We start from the raw sequence: 17416 nt of genomic DNA on the forward strand, positions 1-17416 counted from the left end.
TTGCCCAGCAAAGCTGTCTGTGGGCTTCCTGCTGCCCAGCAAGCTCTAGGTACTTGACAAGGACTTGACCATGGCAAGCCTCTCCAATGCACAGAAGCTGCACTGACGCCCAAGCTGTGTATTGTTATCAGTAATAATAGTGGGGACTTCCCTAGCAGTCCAGTGATTAAGAATCCGCCTTCCAATGTAGGGGATATGGGTTTGATCCCTGGTCTGGGAACTACGACCCCACATGTCACAGGGCAACTAGGCCCACCAGCTACAACTACTGAGCCATCCCCCTCCAGAGCTCAGGCGCCACATGTAGAGAAGCCCGCACGCCACAGTGAAAGATTCGGCATGTCGCAATTAAGACCTGATGCACCCAAAGAAATAAAAAGTGAAAGTGTTAGTGGCTCAGTCATGTCTGACTCTTTGCGACCCCAAGGACTGTAGCCCACCAGGCTCCTCTGTCCATGGAATGCTCCAGGCAAGAAAACTGGCATGGGTAAGCAATTCCTTCTCTAGGTGATCTTCCCAACCCAGGGATGGAACCCAGGTCTCCTGCAATGCAGGCAGACTTTCTACCCTTTGAGCCACAGATGAAGCCCTAAATAAATAAATAAATATTAAAAAGAATGCGAGTGCTGACTGCTACATTGTTCAAATGCGGAGGAAGGGTCCACTTCCGGAAAAGGCACTCTTCAGCTCTCCTGATCTTTAACTTGGACTTGCTGACCAGGAAGGAATCGCTTCCGCCTGGCCCTCTTCCCCATTCGAGAGTCCACCACACCCAAAGAGAAACCACCTCCCTGGACTGTGGGTTTCTCCAGCTGCTGGGAAGATACCTTCAGGATGGCTCCCGAGGCAGTGGCAGGCACATAACCTTAGGCGCTGCACAGCCCGATGTCAGACCTTTTCCAGCAACTCTGTTCCTCTAGGTCCTCTCCTCATCAACTACACACCAGCCTTCTAGGAAGACAGCAGCAGTCTCCATCGGCAGTTCCGATCATACCCGATCTGAGGAGGGAGGCCACTCCCATCAGGAGAGTAGGGACCCGGGTGGATGGAGCAACAGGGACTTTCTAAAAGGCAGAGCAAATGGATTTGGCCGGCAGGCCAGTGGTTAGGACTCCTCAGTTCCAATGCAGGAGACAGGGTTTTAATCCCTGGTCAGAGAACTAAGATCCTGGATGCCACACAGCCAAAATATAAATAATAAATGGAAGAGTAGTGTATCTTCCCAAACATAATTACTTCCTGAATTATTATATGATTAGGTTTCCCCCTCCCAGTGCAGTTCAGTTCAGTTGTTCAGTCGTGACCGACTTTGAGACCCCATGGACTGCAACACACCAGGCTGTCCATCACCAACTCCCAGAGCTTGCTCAAACTCATATCCATCCAGTCGGTGATGCCACCCAACCATCTCATCCCCGTTCCAACCGTGCAACTTAAAATAGATCCAACCACACCCTAGAACTTATTTGAAAACCAAGCAGAGCACGTTGGTTTGAGTTCTCCCCATTTAAAGAAGTGCAAAGACCTCTGTTTGGTGGTATAAAATTTTCCCCCAAAATGTCCATTCATAGAGTCGTTCAATGAGTATTTATTGGGCACCTGTCTTGTGCCAGTTTCTGTATTAACTTGATAATTCAGCAATAAATAAAACAAAGCCCCGGTGCACAGAGAGATAACATTCTAATACAGGATGACAGGCAACAAATAAACAAGTAACACATATTACAGGATTTACGGTAGCTTTGAGATACGATCTATTTGAGCTGAGAGACCCTCTGAAAACACAGAGATAGGGAGGGAGAAGGAAAAGTTTTTTTCTAGTAAGGGTTAAGTAAACCTCACCTGGAATATTTCTTGGTACTTAGAATGAAAGTAATTTGCAGAAATGTCTTACATATATAAATGTAATAGCCAAGTCCTACTTTCTCCCTCAGAAATACACAGCTCTCAGCTCCCTGCAAGGTGTCAAGAAAAGGCTGCAGCCCCCAGCATGGGGCCAGCGTGCGTTTTCCCTGCCCAGCCGGCACAGTGTGCCTGGACCGCCAACGGGTTAAGGTAGCCTCGAGACGCTCGGAGCGCTGCATAAACAGCGCGTGTCAGACGTTCAAAACATGCTTCATCTTCCCTATCTCCCGGTCCTCGGCTGTCAATCAGCTGTCACTAGCCCGCACATCAGCAAGCGTGCGCACATCACCCGACTGTCAGCAAAGCAGCTGATGAGACTCGGCTCCAGACTGTCAATCATCTTTGTTTCTCTCTGCCGCTCGGGAAATATTTTGGCTCAGAGGAACAAAGAAGCCTGGGCAACAATGGCTCGTTGTCAGGCAGGCACTCCTGTTCGTGAATATAAGATCTTCAAAGAGCCCTGATCATGCCTCACTGCCTGCCTCGCCCCCCGCCCTCCCCGCACCAAATGATGTTGGGGTCAGGAGTGGACAGATGGAAGATTGAGAATCTGTTTTATTAGTAATTCTAGTTCCCCGAGCAGACCCTGATGGATTCACACACACACAAATAAGCACAGGAACATGAAACAATGATAACTTGAAGTTATCTGAGCTTATGCCTCAGAAAAAAAATAAGGCTCGGAGGATGGATGACTGCTTGGTTCGCAATTATTCATCATTGATCAGGCAGGCTTTTGGGGAGAGAGTAACTGTTAGATTGCTGAGTTCATTCATCTCCCAGGGAATTCTGAGATAGTAGCTTCGACTCTCCCACTCTCTGGGGTGTGAGGAGGTTGGGAGCACCCACGCTCAGAAAAGCCAGGGAACTCATTAGGACCCCGGTGAGGTGGGTCTGCTGGTGCTTGCAACAGGCGTCCTTATGTCGAATGTAAAGACATTCTGGAGCAGCCCCTTGTCTGGCAGAGAAGCTGCCCCTCTCATACAAAACACGTATTGAACATGTCCCCTACCTCTAAAAGCCTGCAATATACAAATCTAAAGAGATGCTCCTGGCTCTGAACTTCCGTCGAGCAAGCTGTCCTGCTCCCCACCAGTTTGCCACTTTTGCAAAATCACCATGCATGTATTGGCATAATTAATCAACTCATCTTGCAATAGATCCAAATACTAAGTTATCTGAAGCCCTGTAGCATCAAGAAAAAAAACACACTTATTGTACGCTAATTGCTTTGCAATACATTTAGAAGCCGTCAGATCTTTTCATGGTGTTTATCAAGACCGCTATTACCTATCAATTACCCAATGCTCTGAACCGACCCGTTTGTACATACTGTGACCGCTCCCATTATCAGCTCTGTATTTGTGACATTTGGGATGCTTTACCCTCTGACAGACAGATCCTTTCCTACTGCGCAACGCTGATTTCTGAAAACGCATCTCTCCTGATCTAACTGGACATTAATTGCTTTTGTGCTGATGTATCTATGCCTCTCAGTCTCCCAGCATAACTAGCAAATCTCATCTCTGACAAGTTGGCTGAACCTAATCAGGACAGATCAGCTGTTACCCAAGGTGCCACCGGCTGTAATTTGTGGTTCTTTACAGAGTTATCACTCGCTGGAAAGACAAAGAACTATAAATTCTGTCAACAGGAATCCCAAAGTGTGTGTTCCAAGAAGCTGTGGCCTCCCCCGCCCGCAAGAAAACATAGCACTTGTCAAATAAATACTTGAGATAATTGATAAGAGGGGATTAGAAGGATGTGGCTGATACCGTGACTATAAGACTTTTTTTTTTTTTTTTAAGGAAACTTCAGTAGCAAAACGGTGCATGTGAAGTATGAGTTGTCAAGGATAAAGAAGGTTTGCAGGGAAGTGAGGGGTGACAACTGTCCACAATTCAGCTCCCACCAGTCATTGGGGAACTTAGTTCACATCTGCCTTGCTCTCAAAACAGGCAAATGCCTAGACATCCTAAGTTGCAAAGGAAACAGCGTGCTGCCTCTGAGTCAGACTGCCGCCCAGTGACAATGCCTTGATCAGAGGCAGGAGGGCAGGGAACACTGTCAGCCTGTCAGCAGCATTCTATTCTCTGAAGACCCCTGTGGTTTTCTTTCAGGCGCAGGAAAAAAAAAAAGGAAATATTAGAGAAAATAAACTGCTTTCTTACTGTATCGCTTTGGTCCATCTTCCAAACAAAATGAAAGGGTTAATGTGGCATCATCTTCAAAAAACTCGGTGGCAAACGCGTCCCACCAGAGGTTGTCGCTGTCCTGCAAAGAGACAGATCATTTATTTAGCAGGCAAGAGCGGAAAATAGCTCAGAGAGGAGCTGAGAAAGGGAAAAAGGCCGAAAAACCCAGTCACCGGTGGCTTGGGTCTCAGCATATGTGTGTGGGTGTTCTGGAAGGAGTGTGGGCGGGTGTGTGGTCACTCTTCAAATTAATTGCCTCACATGGGGATGGAATTCCAATCCAATAAACAAGCTAATGCAAAGTGAATGAAAATTAATTCTGGGGGACATATTTGGGGAGATTTAATAAACGTATTTTGGAATACTGTGACAGTTTTTAAGAAAAGGCTTTGCATTTAATGTAAAATGTACTCAGCCTTTTTTCTCTTTCTTTCACTTTGCTCTTTTAAGAGCCAGACTTTACAAACAGAAACCACAATATTACAACCAGGTTAAGGAGACTACATTTTTAAAAGATAATTTATTTAAAGAAAAAGAAAAGATTGTGTGTGGCTTGTGGCATTCCTCCATGTAAATATCCCTATGAAAGACACAGGTATTGCTACCTGGATTTATGTAGAAAGATGAGTTTGTGCACAAGCAAACATCACATACATGAGGACTATTCTCGAGGATTGGTTTAAGATGACAGGCAATCACTAGCTCGTTATTAAATCAGTTATTAACAACAGAACAGTCCGGCAGAATGCAGGCCATCCACAGGGGCTCTGCTCGTTTGTCTTGGGTGGAGAGTTTCCCTTGTTCGTCCAGAAAATACTTTGAACTTGACCAAGTTGAAGACCGTTAATGTCACTGCAAATCTTCAAGGGCAGGAGAAGGGCTTCCCCAACAGGGACTTGGGGGGATTATGCATATTGTTGTGTTTAAACGGTGGGGGGGGGTCCTAACTGTGCCTCATTCTCTGCATAGTACTCGATTTACTCCCAAGTTATTTTTTAATTTTAATTTTCGTTCATCAATTTTTATTGAAGTATAGTTGCTTTACAATACTGTGTTAGTTTCTGCTGAGTAGCAAAGTGAATCAGCTACACATATAGATATACCTTCTCTTTTAGGATTTCCTTCCCATTTGAGTCACCACAGAGAATGGAGTAAAGTTCCCTGTACTATATCGTAGGTTCTCATTCGTTATCCATTTTGCACCCAGTATGAACAATGTGCACATATACACATGTGCATATAGACATATATGAGTGCTCAATAGTTGATACTTCCAAATTGTGCTGCTGGAGAAGACTCTTGAGAGTCCCTTGGACAGCAAGGAGATCAAACCAGTCAATCCTAAAGGAAATCAACCCTGAATATTTATTGGAAAGACTGATGCTGAAGCTGAAGCTCTAATACTTTGGTCACTTGATGCAAAGGGCTGGCTCATTGGAAAAGACACTGATGCAGGGAAATATTGAAGGCAGGAGGAGAAGGGGATGACAGAAGATGAGAGAGTTGGATGGCATCACTGACTCAATGGACATGAGTCTGAGCAAATTCAGGAGATAGTGAAGGAGAGGGAAGTCTGTCATGTTCTAGTCCATGGGCTCACAAAGAGTCGGACACAATTTAGTGCCTGAACACCAACAGCAACGTGAGACTGCCCAGGTGGCTCAGCGGTAAAGAATCTGCCTGTCAATGCAGGAGATGTGGGTTCAATGACTGGATCAGGAAGATCCCTGGAGGAGGAAAGAGCAACCCCCTTCAGTATTCTTGCCTGGGAAATCCCATGGACAGAGGAGCCTGGTGGGCTGTGGTCCGAGGGGCTGAAAATAGTTGGACAAGACTGAGTGTACACATGGCGTGCATTCACGTGTACACACACACGCGTGTGCATGTGTACTTTTGTCACCTGGTGTGAAGAGCCAACTCACCGGAAAAGATCCTGATGCTGGAAAAGATCGAAGGCAAAAGGAGAAGGGGGCAACAGGAGATGAGACGGTTGGATGGCATCACTGACTCAGTGGCAATAGTGGAGGAGAGAGAAGCCTGGCGTGCTGCAGTCCATGGGGCCGCAAAGAGCTGGACACGACCAAGCAACTGAACGATAATCTGTGTCAATCCCAGTCTCCCAATTCCTCCCACCCCACCCCCTGCCCAACTCATTTTTCTACATCTTTGGGGAGGCAAGGACTAGGGTTCAGGAAGAAGGAAGGGTGATGGAAAGGTTCATATTTTGTCTCAGTCTGGTTTCTTTTCAAGCCCTTCACTCTACTGCTCCATTGTCAGGACTCATGCTCAGGAGGAGGCTCGAACCGTGCAGTAGGGCAGGTGGTATTATTAATACCTCACTGGTGGATCTGTCCTGTGCACAGCCCTCGGAGCAGGCACATCCTGACACCTTTTCCCAGCTATGTGAACTTGAACAGCTTATTTTACCTCCGTGAGCCTATTTCCTTACTTGGAAATTAAGGATAATGATAATGCCAACAATAATACATATCTCAACCAGAAGATACAACAACAGTTACATTAATAAGTATCTTGCACAGAAGATGTGGCATTTCAGTAAGTCAGTGGCTGTAATGTGCCCAGCAGAGTGCTGGGAACACAGTGAAGATCAATGCAATGCCACATTCGCTTATCTACCATCTTTAATGTCACTTCTAAGGGATGAAGCATTTCATGTTCTGAAGAACTCTACATCAAAACTGTTTCCAAATTGAGTATGTTTCCAAATCACTTTGACTGTCTGTAACCCATTTCTTGGCAACAATACCTGTCTGTGACATAGTGGAAACTTATGAATGGATAAAGCATTGTGAGATAGATATAGATATATAGATATGATGGAATATTACTCAGCCATGAAAAGGAACATACTTGAGTCAGTTCTAGTGCGGTGGATGAACCTAGAGCCTGTTATACAGAGTGAAGTAAGTCAGAAAGGGAAAAACAAATTTCATATATGAACACAAATATAAGGAACCTAGAAAAACGGGACTGACGAGCCTATTTGCAGGGCAAGACTAGAGACACAGACATAGAGAACAGACTTTGGACGCAATGGGACGAATTGAGAGAGTAGCCTTGAGATACATACACTCCTGCATGCTAAGTTGCTTCAGTCATGTCTAACTCTTTGCAACCCTACAGACTGTAACCCACCAGGCTCCTCTGTCCATGGGGTTGTCCAGGCAAGAGCACTGGAGTGGGTTGCCATGCCCATTCCCAGCCTTAGGATCGAACCCATGTCTCTTTTGTCTCTTCCACTGACAGGCAGGTTCTTTATCACTAGCGCCACCTGGAAGCCCATATAATTGCTGCTGCTACTGCTGCTAAGTCGCTTCAGTCGTGTCCGACTCTGTGCGACCCCATAGACAGCAGCCAACCAGGCTCCTCCGTCCCTAAAATAGATGGTCAGCGGGAAGCTGCTGTATGGGCCGAGGGAACTCAACCCAGTATTCTGTGACAACCTAGAGGGGTGGGATGCAGGGGAGTGGGGGGCGGGGAGGTTCAGGAGGGAGGGGACATACACTTGTGTACTGGTGGCTGATTCACAACGTTGTATGGCAGAAGCCAATACAATATTGCAAAACAATTATCCTTCAATTAAAAAAAAGAAAGAGAGAAGTTAACCAACTCTCTTTTGCTTGCTAATTGTTCAAAGACCCAGGGACTAAATCAGTTCCTCCAGCTCCATCCTCCTGTCATCTCACTCTGGGTTTCTAGCCCTTTTGCTAGAAAGTGGACCAGTGGAAGGTGAAAGCCCCGGGGGCACACAGGCTGATCTGAAGTCACTAGGAAAAAAGAAAGGGTCCAGGCTGTCAGGAGGTGGGAGGATTGTCCATAAGCAGCCATTCAGTTTCCGCAGGACCCAGACAAGGGAGTGCTGGCAGAAGTCAAGGGGTGGGTAAAGACCTCAGAGCGGGGGATGACATTTGATTCAAACCAACTGTAATGGAACATGAGATGACTCAGTGTCTCGGGAAATGTCAGGGCAGGTTTGGCAGGAGAAGGCTACATCAAATGACTATACACACACACACAAAACCAATTGGCTTTGGTCACAGATCTTGGGAGAACATTCCAAAAATAAAAAAAATACATAGTTTCACAGGACCAGACACATCATAGGTACATAAGAGAACACACACACATGTGGGCTGAGAGGATGAAGGAATAGACCAGAAACGGGACTTCTTTTTTGTGCCATCAAAGACAACCCAACTCAAGAAACTCACGTTTTTGTGAGGTCTAGATGGTCGATCCTACTTTATCTGTCAGTCAATACTTTTAAACGGGCACAAAAAAATTTTGGGACACTATTTTTAAGCTCCAGTTGTCAACTGCCCCCCAACACACATATATAAAGTTTTTAAATTAGTCCTTAGTTACGAGAGAAAAATTCTGATGGAAAGAGGGGATTAAAAAGTAGTATTTTTAAGAAAAAATTAGTGAATGTCAAGTACAATCCAGGCTCCGCTTGGCTTTTTTTCTGAAGGAAGCAGATCATGGAAAGAACGTACATAGCAGCGGGGGGTGGGGGCACTGGGTTAGTAGTACCACCCGTAACTCAATATTTTCTAAGTTTTTTTTCCCATGAATTGAACCATCTTATATTCACAACTGCCCTAGTTGTTCCCAAGGGGCACAACAAGCGGTCTTTAGAGAGAATTTATACCTTTGACCTCTATGTTACATTGGCTTCAACATATAAATTCTGCCTCTTATTCACTGATGACCTAAGTCAAAACCTCAACTTCCTTGCCTGTATTTATTCATTTGCAAACTGGGAGCAGTTATTGCAGTGCACTGTGGAGCCTAGGGAGTAACTGTCCGGCACATAATTGTTGCTCAATAAATGGCAGCTATTATTATTCATTATGGTCTTCTTTGATGCTAAGATATCTGTAAGTAGAGAATCTGAATTTCAAAAAACTTAAACTTCTCAGTCAAGACCGTCAGCTAGAAAGTGGTGAAGTGAAAGTTCCCATGCTGTGGTTTCCTTAGTCTACACACACACACACACACACACAACATGGGAACTTAGCTTCACCACTTTCTAGCTGATGAAAGTCTGCTAATTCTAGCCTATTTTTTTAAATGGATTTAATCTTTTTAGAGTAGTTTTAGTTCACAGCAAAATTAACAGGAAAGTACAGAAGATTCCCACACCTTCTTGCTCACATACATTCAGAGCCTCGCTCACTACAGCAGTGGATTTGTATAATTGATAAACCAGCCCATGTTTTTTACCAAACAGTTCTGTTCAAAAAGTGATTTTCACCTTAGATTGAAGACAACAAGCAAGAGCAGAAGAGGCTGGCACTGGCTGCAGGACATTTTGCTCGAGTGGCTCTCCTCCAGTCCTTCCAGATTTTGCCCCCTTCTCTCACCTTCATGTGCTTTTTTCTGAAAATGAACCTCCTCTTTACCCCCTCCTGCCATTCACCGGTTAGTATAGTTCCTGGGATCAGTGAGGCAATTTTATGGAAGAAATCTGCATAGTAGCTAGGCCAGGAGTCCAGGGAGCAGCAGAAATACTATAAAAACCCACGCTGAACCAATGTGAAATTTCTAGCAGAAAATCTGGCAATGTGACACGTGGAATCTCAGTTCTCAGCCACAGAGCTGAGCTAACAACCTCATGAGCTGTGGGCAATGGTAAAAAATCAGTGCTTCCATATTCCATTTCTAGATGTCAGTCATCTAGATGGCACGACCCTTGCAGACAAAGGCAACAGGGCTCTGCTTGACCACATGTGAAAGAGACCAAGGAAAGGTAACAGAAAGTGCCTGGGCACGATTCTGCCTTTCTATGCACAGGCTGTGGAAAATTCTGAAAGTGATGGGAATACCAGACCACCTGACCTGCCTCTTGAGAAATCTGTATGCAGGTCATGAAGCAACACTTAGAACTGGACATGGAACAACAGACTGTTTCCAAAGAGGAAACGGAGTACATCAAGGTTGTATATTGTCACCCTGCTTATTTACCTTCTATGCAGAGTACATCATGAGAAACGCTGGGCTGGAAGAAGCACAAGCTGGAATCAAGATTGCCAGGAGAAATATCAATAACCTCAGATACGCAGATGACACCACCCTTATGGAAGAAAGTGAAGAGGAACTAAAGAGCCTCTTAATGAAGGTAAAAGTGAAGAGTGAAAAGTTGGCTAAAAGCTCAACGTTCAGAAAATGAAGATCATGGCATCTGGTCCCATCACTTCATGGGAAATAGATGGGGAAACAGTGGAAACAGTGTCAGACTTTACTTTGGGGGGGCTCCAAAATCACTGCAGATGGTGATTTCAGCCATGAAATTAAAAGACCCTTACTCCTTGCAAGGAAAGTTATGACCAAGCTAGATAGCATATTGAAAACCAGAGACATTACTTTGCCAACAAACGTCTGTCTAGTCAAGGCTACGGTTTTTCCAGTGGTCATGTATGGATGTGAGAGTTGGACTGTGATGACAGCTGAGCGCCAAAGAATTGATGCTTTTGAACTGTGGTGTTGGAGAAGACTCTTGAGAGTCCCTTGGACTGCAAGGAGATCCAACCAGTCCATTCTAAAGGAGATCAGTCCTGGGTGTTCTTTGGAAGGAATGATGCTAAAACTGAAACTCCAGTACTTCAGCCACCTCATGCGAAGAGTTGACTCATTGGAAAAGACTCTGATGCTGGGAGGGATTGGGGGCAGGAGGAGAAGGGGACGACAGAGGATGAGATGGCTGGATGGCATTACCGACTCGATGGACATGAGTTTGAGTGAACTCCGGGAGTTGGTGATGGACAGGGAGGCCTGGCGTGCTGTGATTCATGGGGTCACAGAGTCGGACACGACTGAGCGACTGAACTGAACTGAGCTGATGCACAGGCTAGTACTTCCGCCTCCTGGTTGCAAACGTGCTGCCTCCATCAGCAGAGAAATGAATGATCCAGGAAGTTCCATTTGGAGCAGGCTGCATGGCCAAGTCCAGTCAGCTGACCAATAAGAGGCTGCATGTGGAAATTTCCAAGGCCTTTTAGCAGCAAGGATTCCACAGAGGCACTCGCAAAGCCTGGTTTCCCCTAAGAGGTGAGGGCAGGCAGGATGCTGCCAACTCTCCATGAAGGCAACCCCTCAATTCAAACCAACATGGAGATTAACCAGGAAAGGCCTTGAGACTCACCAGTGGGTCAAGATCAACCTCTCAAGATTCAGTGGTACAGGTTATGACAAATACCCTTAAAAACAAACCAAGAGCCGGAGGTTTTGTTCTGGGGTATGTGGGGGTGGCCATGCACACCAGGTACTGCCAGATACAATAGATACAATATTTGGTGGATATATTGTAAAACACATCCTATCCAGGTGTGTTCAGGTTCCTTAGACCTGTCCAACTCTTTGAGACTCAGTCGTAGCCTGCCAGGTTTCTCTGTCCATGGGATTATCCAGGCAAGAACACTGGAGTGGGTAGCCATCCCCTCCTTCAGGAGATCTTCCTGATCCAGGGATTGAACCCACATCTTCTGCATCTCCTGCATTGCAGGCAGATTCTTTATTGCCGAACCATCAGGCAATCCAGAAAAAAGCCATTATTATCCTTCTGGGGAGCAGCATAGTGAGGAGTTGGCCTGTGTGGAGTCAAAGGACCCAGCAGCTTAGCTTTTCAAACCAAGGGCCCTTATTAACCATTTCCTGCCCCCTCATTTTTGCATATATTGTTCTTTTGGACGGGCATGTCCAACAAAGACCAAGTCTCAGTCCTTGGATTCCTTTTTCCCTGTCTTCTGTGCTAGAAAAGCTCGACACCTCTACCCAGTTAGAGTGCGGATCAAATTATAATTGAATCACTGCCTTGAAATATACTGGCTTGGTCAAAAAGTTCGCTTGAGTTTTTCCTTAGGATGGTACAGAAAAACCAGAATGTACTTCTTGGGCCCAATATGTTTCTCTAACCTTGTGACTGCCATACTAGGTGCCTAAGGAAAAGTGAAAGTGAAGTCGCTCAGCTGTGTCCGACTCTTTGTGACCCCATGGACTGCAGCCCACCAGGCTCAACAGTCCATGGAATTTTCCAGGCAAGAGTACTGGAGTGGGTTGCCATTTCCTTCTCCAGGGGATCTTCCCAACCCAGGGATGGAACCCAGGTCTCCTGCACTGCAGGCAGATGCTTTACCGTCTGAGCCACCAGGGAAGCCAAAGGACCTGGTATTAAGTGTCTCTCCATCCTCAGTAGGTCTCCCATCTACAGCTAAGCAGTAGAAGAAATGGAGAGGCCATACCCACATAGTGAGTAAGATTCTTCCTCCAAGACTGGAGGGAATCTTAAACCTAAACTCCGTGGCTAGGGGCCCAGGACAGCATACAAGAGGGCCTTTCTGTGTCACATCACTGCTGCCTCCCTTGTCATCCATGGACGCACCAGCCACGCACGTGACCAGTCCACACGGTTGCAGGAGGGACTTCTCACTTACACGCTGTTCCACTGAACCACCTGTGGGTATTTTTCTTGCTCTTTTCAGTGAAATGTTCGTTAAGTGAATACACTTCATTGATTGTAACGCAAATAAGAGACTTTTTATTTTATCAATTTTTAAAAAACATACAATATGATGAAGACTCATGGGCCCATTATCCAGGTGGTTTGATAATTTAAATAATAGTTTAATAATTAATCATTATTAAAATAATATCTTTTTTCCTTTTTAAAAGGAATGAAAAATTATAAATAAAAAAAGATGCCCCAGGTATCCACAGCCAGCTCTGTTTTTCTTTCCCTTCCCCCAGGCTCCCATAAACAACCATCTCATGAAAATCATATAGCCCTTCATAGTCCATCTTTTATGTGAAAGTGAAAGTCTCCCAGTGATGTCCGACTCTTGGCAACCCTATGGACTATATAGTCCATGAAATTCTCCAGGTCAGAATACTGGAGTGGGTAACCTTTCCCTTCTCCAGAGAATCTTCCCAACCCAGGGATCGAACCCAGGTCTCTTGCATTGCAGGTGGGTTCTTTACCAGCTGAGCCACCAGGGAAGCCCATCTTTTGTGTATATATATATACACACACACATACATAACTCCATTCACATGCAGTCCTGTTTCCTGCTTTTAATATTTCATTTAAATGATGTCATACATTATGTTCCTTTTGTAAACTTGCTTTTTTTGCAACACTGTGTTTTGGAGACCTCTCTATTTTATATATTAGAGTCTCTTCTTTCCTTATATAAGCTAATGGTAGCAACTGAATGAACAGAATATATTTTATTTAAGCATTTTGCTACTAATGACCTCTAGACAGTTTCTAATATTTTGCCATCACAACAATGCTGCAGGCAGTATTTTTGCGTGTCCTGCTGTGCCAACGCGTAAGAACGTCTCGGGGTGAAGTGGCCACACCGAGGCATAAAGTGTGTGCTTTTCCATTAGCAGATCCCTGCACTTCCAGGTTGAAGACTTGTGGTCTGAACTTGCACAGGTAGAGTTGAAGCAAAGAGCATTTCTAAGTGATGTATTTCAGCGGGATCTAACAACAGTATCAACATAATTACAAAGCAGAGCCCAGCTCTGCTAGGAAAAGGATGAGCATCCAAATGTCCTAAGAAGACGCAGTGATCAAATACCAGCACTCATAAAACTTTGCTTATCATTCTCTTAAAGGCAGAGTGTATCACAGGGCTTCATTAGCCAAAAGGAGGGTTTCTTGCCACAACACAAGAAAGGAAGCACGGTTGCTAGGGTCTTCCAAAGTGCCTCATGAGACAGGATGAGTGAGGACCAAAGGCCCCAACATGTGGGCACAAAAGTGGGGAATGGGGGGCACCTAATTCCATATGCCCTGCCACCCGGCTTCTCATGGAGGTCACACCTCCCTTTTCCAAACAGAGAGGTCCTTTCAAACCTTGCTGTTGCTTAGTATCTGAGCAGCGCTTATTTACTAGTTAGTGAATATTAATAAGTAAAGAGTGGATTCTTTTCCCTAAGCTGGAAAGTCACAATAGCAGAGTGCAGCCTCCAGGTAAAGAAAGACGAAATTAACTCAGCCTGAGCTCAGGCATGGAGCCTGGTGCTGACAATCCCTGTACATTTTAATTAGGTAAAAATACCAGTGGCGCTTCTCCACTCTAAATAATCCCCCATATGCATTTCTGCGACGAAAGCCCCCGGTCCTTCTGTCTCATCTCACAGGTGAGCCCGCGTAGCCCCGGCAGCCAGATCATATACCGGGAGGAGAGATGCACTCGGGTCAAATAGCAGAAGAGTGTCTTAATTAGATTCAAAAATCCACAAACACATTTTGCTCCCATCCCGGATCCGCGTCCACTCCCGTCCATGTCTCTCTCCACCAAAAACAGGATCCGGGTGCCAGGGTTGCCCCCCGGGCAACTCTAACTTCAGTACTGACAGGTTATGTGGGATTTTTGCCAGAGTAATTATTTTTCAATTCTACAATAATGAGAAATTACCATGGCAACCACTTGTCACGTGGCACACATACACCCCCTCCGAAGAATGAACTATACATAAAGCTGTTGTTTGAAAATTGTATGTTTTTTTTTTTTTTTGCGTTTTATTTTTTATGAAAATAAACTTAAACAGGTCAGAGTGGAGAAAGGGGTATGAAGGGGTCTGGAAACAGGAGGATGAGGAGGGCAGCAGCTTTCTTCTGTACCTTGAGACTTCAGAAAATGATGATACCTCATCTCACAGCCCTACCGTCTTGCACAGAGGCACATGCAGATAGCACGCTATTCATTTGTCTCTGACCACTGCGGTCACTCCCATCGGACACATGTCAGCCAGCTTCTCTCATGTGACTCCACGACCGAAGCGGACATGCACTTGGCCAGACTTGCTTTCTCTAAATGTCTCTGCCCATCACAGGCATGTTTTGAGACAGAAGACCTTGACAATCCCAAATCTCCCGCCTTTCCCTTTTTAGAGGAGGCCCCTCTCGGACTGAAGAGGGGTGCACGTCTTTCATTTTCTCGATCAATAAGGTCTTGCTTCCACCAATTTCTCCAAGCCTAGGAGTCTTGTATCAAACCATGTTTATGTCAAATTAGCTACATTTAATAATATGGTCATACAGAGTGAAGTAAGTCAGAAAGAAAAAAACAAAAACAAACATTGTATATTAACACATGTACATGGAATCTAGAAAAATGGTACAGATGAACCTATTTTCAGGACAGGAATAAAGACACAGCCATAGAGAACAAACATATGGATGCTAAGGAGGGAAAGTAGCGGGTGGGATGAACTGGGAGATTGGGACTGACCTTTATACACTATTGATACCATGTATAAGGTAGATAACTAATAAGAACCTTCTGTAGAGCACAGGGAAGTCTATACAGTGCTCTGCGATGACTTAAATGGGAAGGAAATCCAAATCAGGGGACGTATGTGTACATACAGCTGATTCACTTGACTGTACAGCAGAAAATAACACATCATTGTGAAGCAACTGTACTCCAATAAAAAAAAATTTTAAGTAATAAGAAACAGTTCCAGCGCAGTTATTGCAAGCTGGCCACCATCCTGAGCCAACGGAAAAACATAGATTCCTTGAAACCTCACAGGGAGCCTAGCAGATAAGTCCTACTATTCATTCCAAGATTGCAAAGCTGACAAGTAACAGAGAGATTTCAAACTCCGGCTCTTGAGTTGAGGCTCATATAACCATTCTGCTACTCAGATATTCCTTTGTCCAGAATACTGTTCTTCAAAATTTCTACTGTCTTCTTAGTTGTTTCAATATCCAATTAATGCACTGAATGTTTGAGGCTTCATCTTGTGAACAGACAGCCCAAAGCAAGGTTTTCCACCACATTGATGGAATTCTACATTGAAGCAGAGATAAAAGTGGTAAGATCACTTGCTCTCACCAGCTGGTAATTGCACAAGCATGTAATGGACACACAGGATTTTAAATCCTTCTTTTTTATTTAATGTTATGGATTTTTAAAAAATCTCACGTCCCTGGGGTTGTAGTTTTGATTTGCTTTTTTTCTCATGGTCAACTGGGATTTGTTTATTCTCAATTAAATTGTATTTTATTTACCAGTAAACATTAGTTACCATTTTAACAGAGAAATTCTAAAACAGCGGCATGTTACCAAGAGAGTAAATCGCATGTCAGGGTTTCACTCAGAATTCAAGGCTTCCTTTTTAGAAAGTACCTCCTGCATTTCACTCCCCTGGGCTGCTGCCTTGGGAAAGATATGTATTAAAACAGGCAGAGAGACAGAACTTGGCATCTGGCAGAAATGATTCTACAGCCATAGCTACGTCAATGCCTCCCCTCGCCCCAAACACCTGGAAAATCCATGTATTTCAATCTCCATCCTTGACCTACAAAAGCATTAATTAATCGTAAAGAGTCCAAAGAGAAAGGCTACTTATAATAATCTAAAAATAATGAGTAAAATGTATACAGTTGAGGTACCAAAAATAAGCTTTGAACTTCTTGCAATTATTATGAATCCTGGTGGCTCAGATGGTAAAGAATCTGCCTGCAATGCCAGAGACTGGGGTTCATTCAGTCCCTCACTCAGGAAGATCCCTTGGAGAAGGGAATGGCTACCTACTCCAGTATTTTTGCCTGGAAAATTCCATGGACAGATAACCTTGGTAGGCTACAGTCCATGGGGTCACAAAGAGTCGGACATGTCTGAGCAATTAACATTTTCACTTCACTTTTCATGAATTGTTTTTAAGAGTCTTTTTTGATTAATTTATTTTAATTGGAGACTAATTACTTTACAATATTGCAGTGGTTTTTGCCATACATTGACATGAATCAGCCGTGGGTGTACATGTGTTTCCCCATCCTTAACCCCCCTCCCCTCTCCCTCCCCATCCCATCCCTCAGGGTCATCCCAGTGCACCAGCCCCGAGCACCCTATCTCATGCATCGAAATTCCTATCAGCTTGATGAAGGCAGGATCACTACATGTATCTGTGCATTGGCTAACATCTGGCAGGCAAGCAATAGATAAGTATTCGATTATTTGATTATTTAAATTATTTCTTTTAACAAACACATACTTGTTTAATTTAGAGCCAGCATATTCTCAAAACCCTAAAGAAACACAATCGCATCTTCACGATGCTTGGACACATCTATTCTCTTTTTTGGTTCACGTGTCTATTATTAATAAGTGGGGTGTTTTAAATCTTCACAGAGTAACAATGTGAGGGCTTAAGAGTTCCACAAGGAATTACATTCTAGTCCTCACAGTATCCCTATCAAGTTGCTACTTTTACTATCTCAATTTAAATGGGGAAACTGAAGGCCCAGGAGCTTAAAATATATACCCAATGGACTT

The 17416-nt window shown here is 44.5% G+C and overlaps 1 protein-coding gene across 8 annotated transcripts in view; it reads right to left on the reverse strand.

The window, feature by feature from the left end:
* The window catches only part of LDB2 (LIM domain binding 2), a 454756-nt gene that overhangs the window by 279590 nt on the left and 157750 nt on the right, over nucleotides 1–17416 (reverse strand). For all 8 annotated transcript variants that reach the window (XM_024993437.2, XM_015471777.2, XM_015471776.3 and 5 more), the window contains 1 exon segment: nucleotides 4077–4179. In XM_024993437.2, the coding sequence (XP_024849205.1) occupies nucleotides 4077–4179 (103 nt within the window).

Source organism: Bos taurus, chromosome 6 (assembly GCF_002263795.3).
Source record: "Bos taurus isolate L1 Dominette 01449 registration number 42190680 breed Hereford chromosome 6, ARS-UCD2.0, whole genome shotgun sequence".
Taxonomy (NCBI): domain Eukaryota; kingdom Metazoa; phylum Chordata; class Mammalia; order Artiodactyla; family Bovidae; genus Bos; species Bos taurus.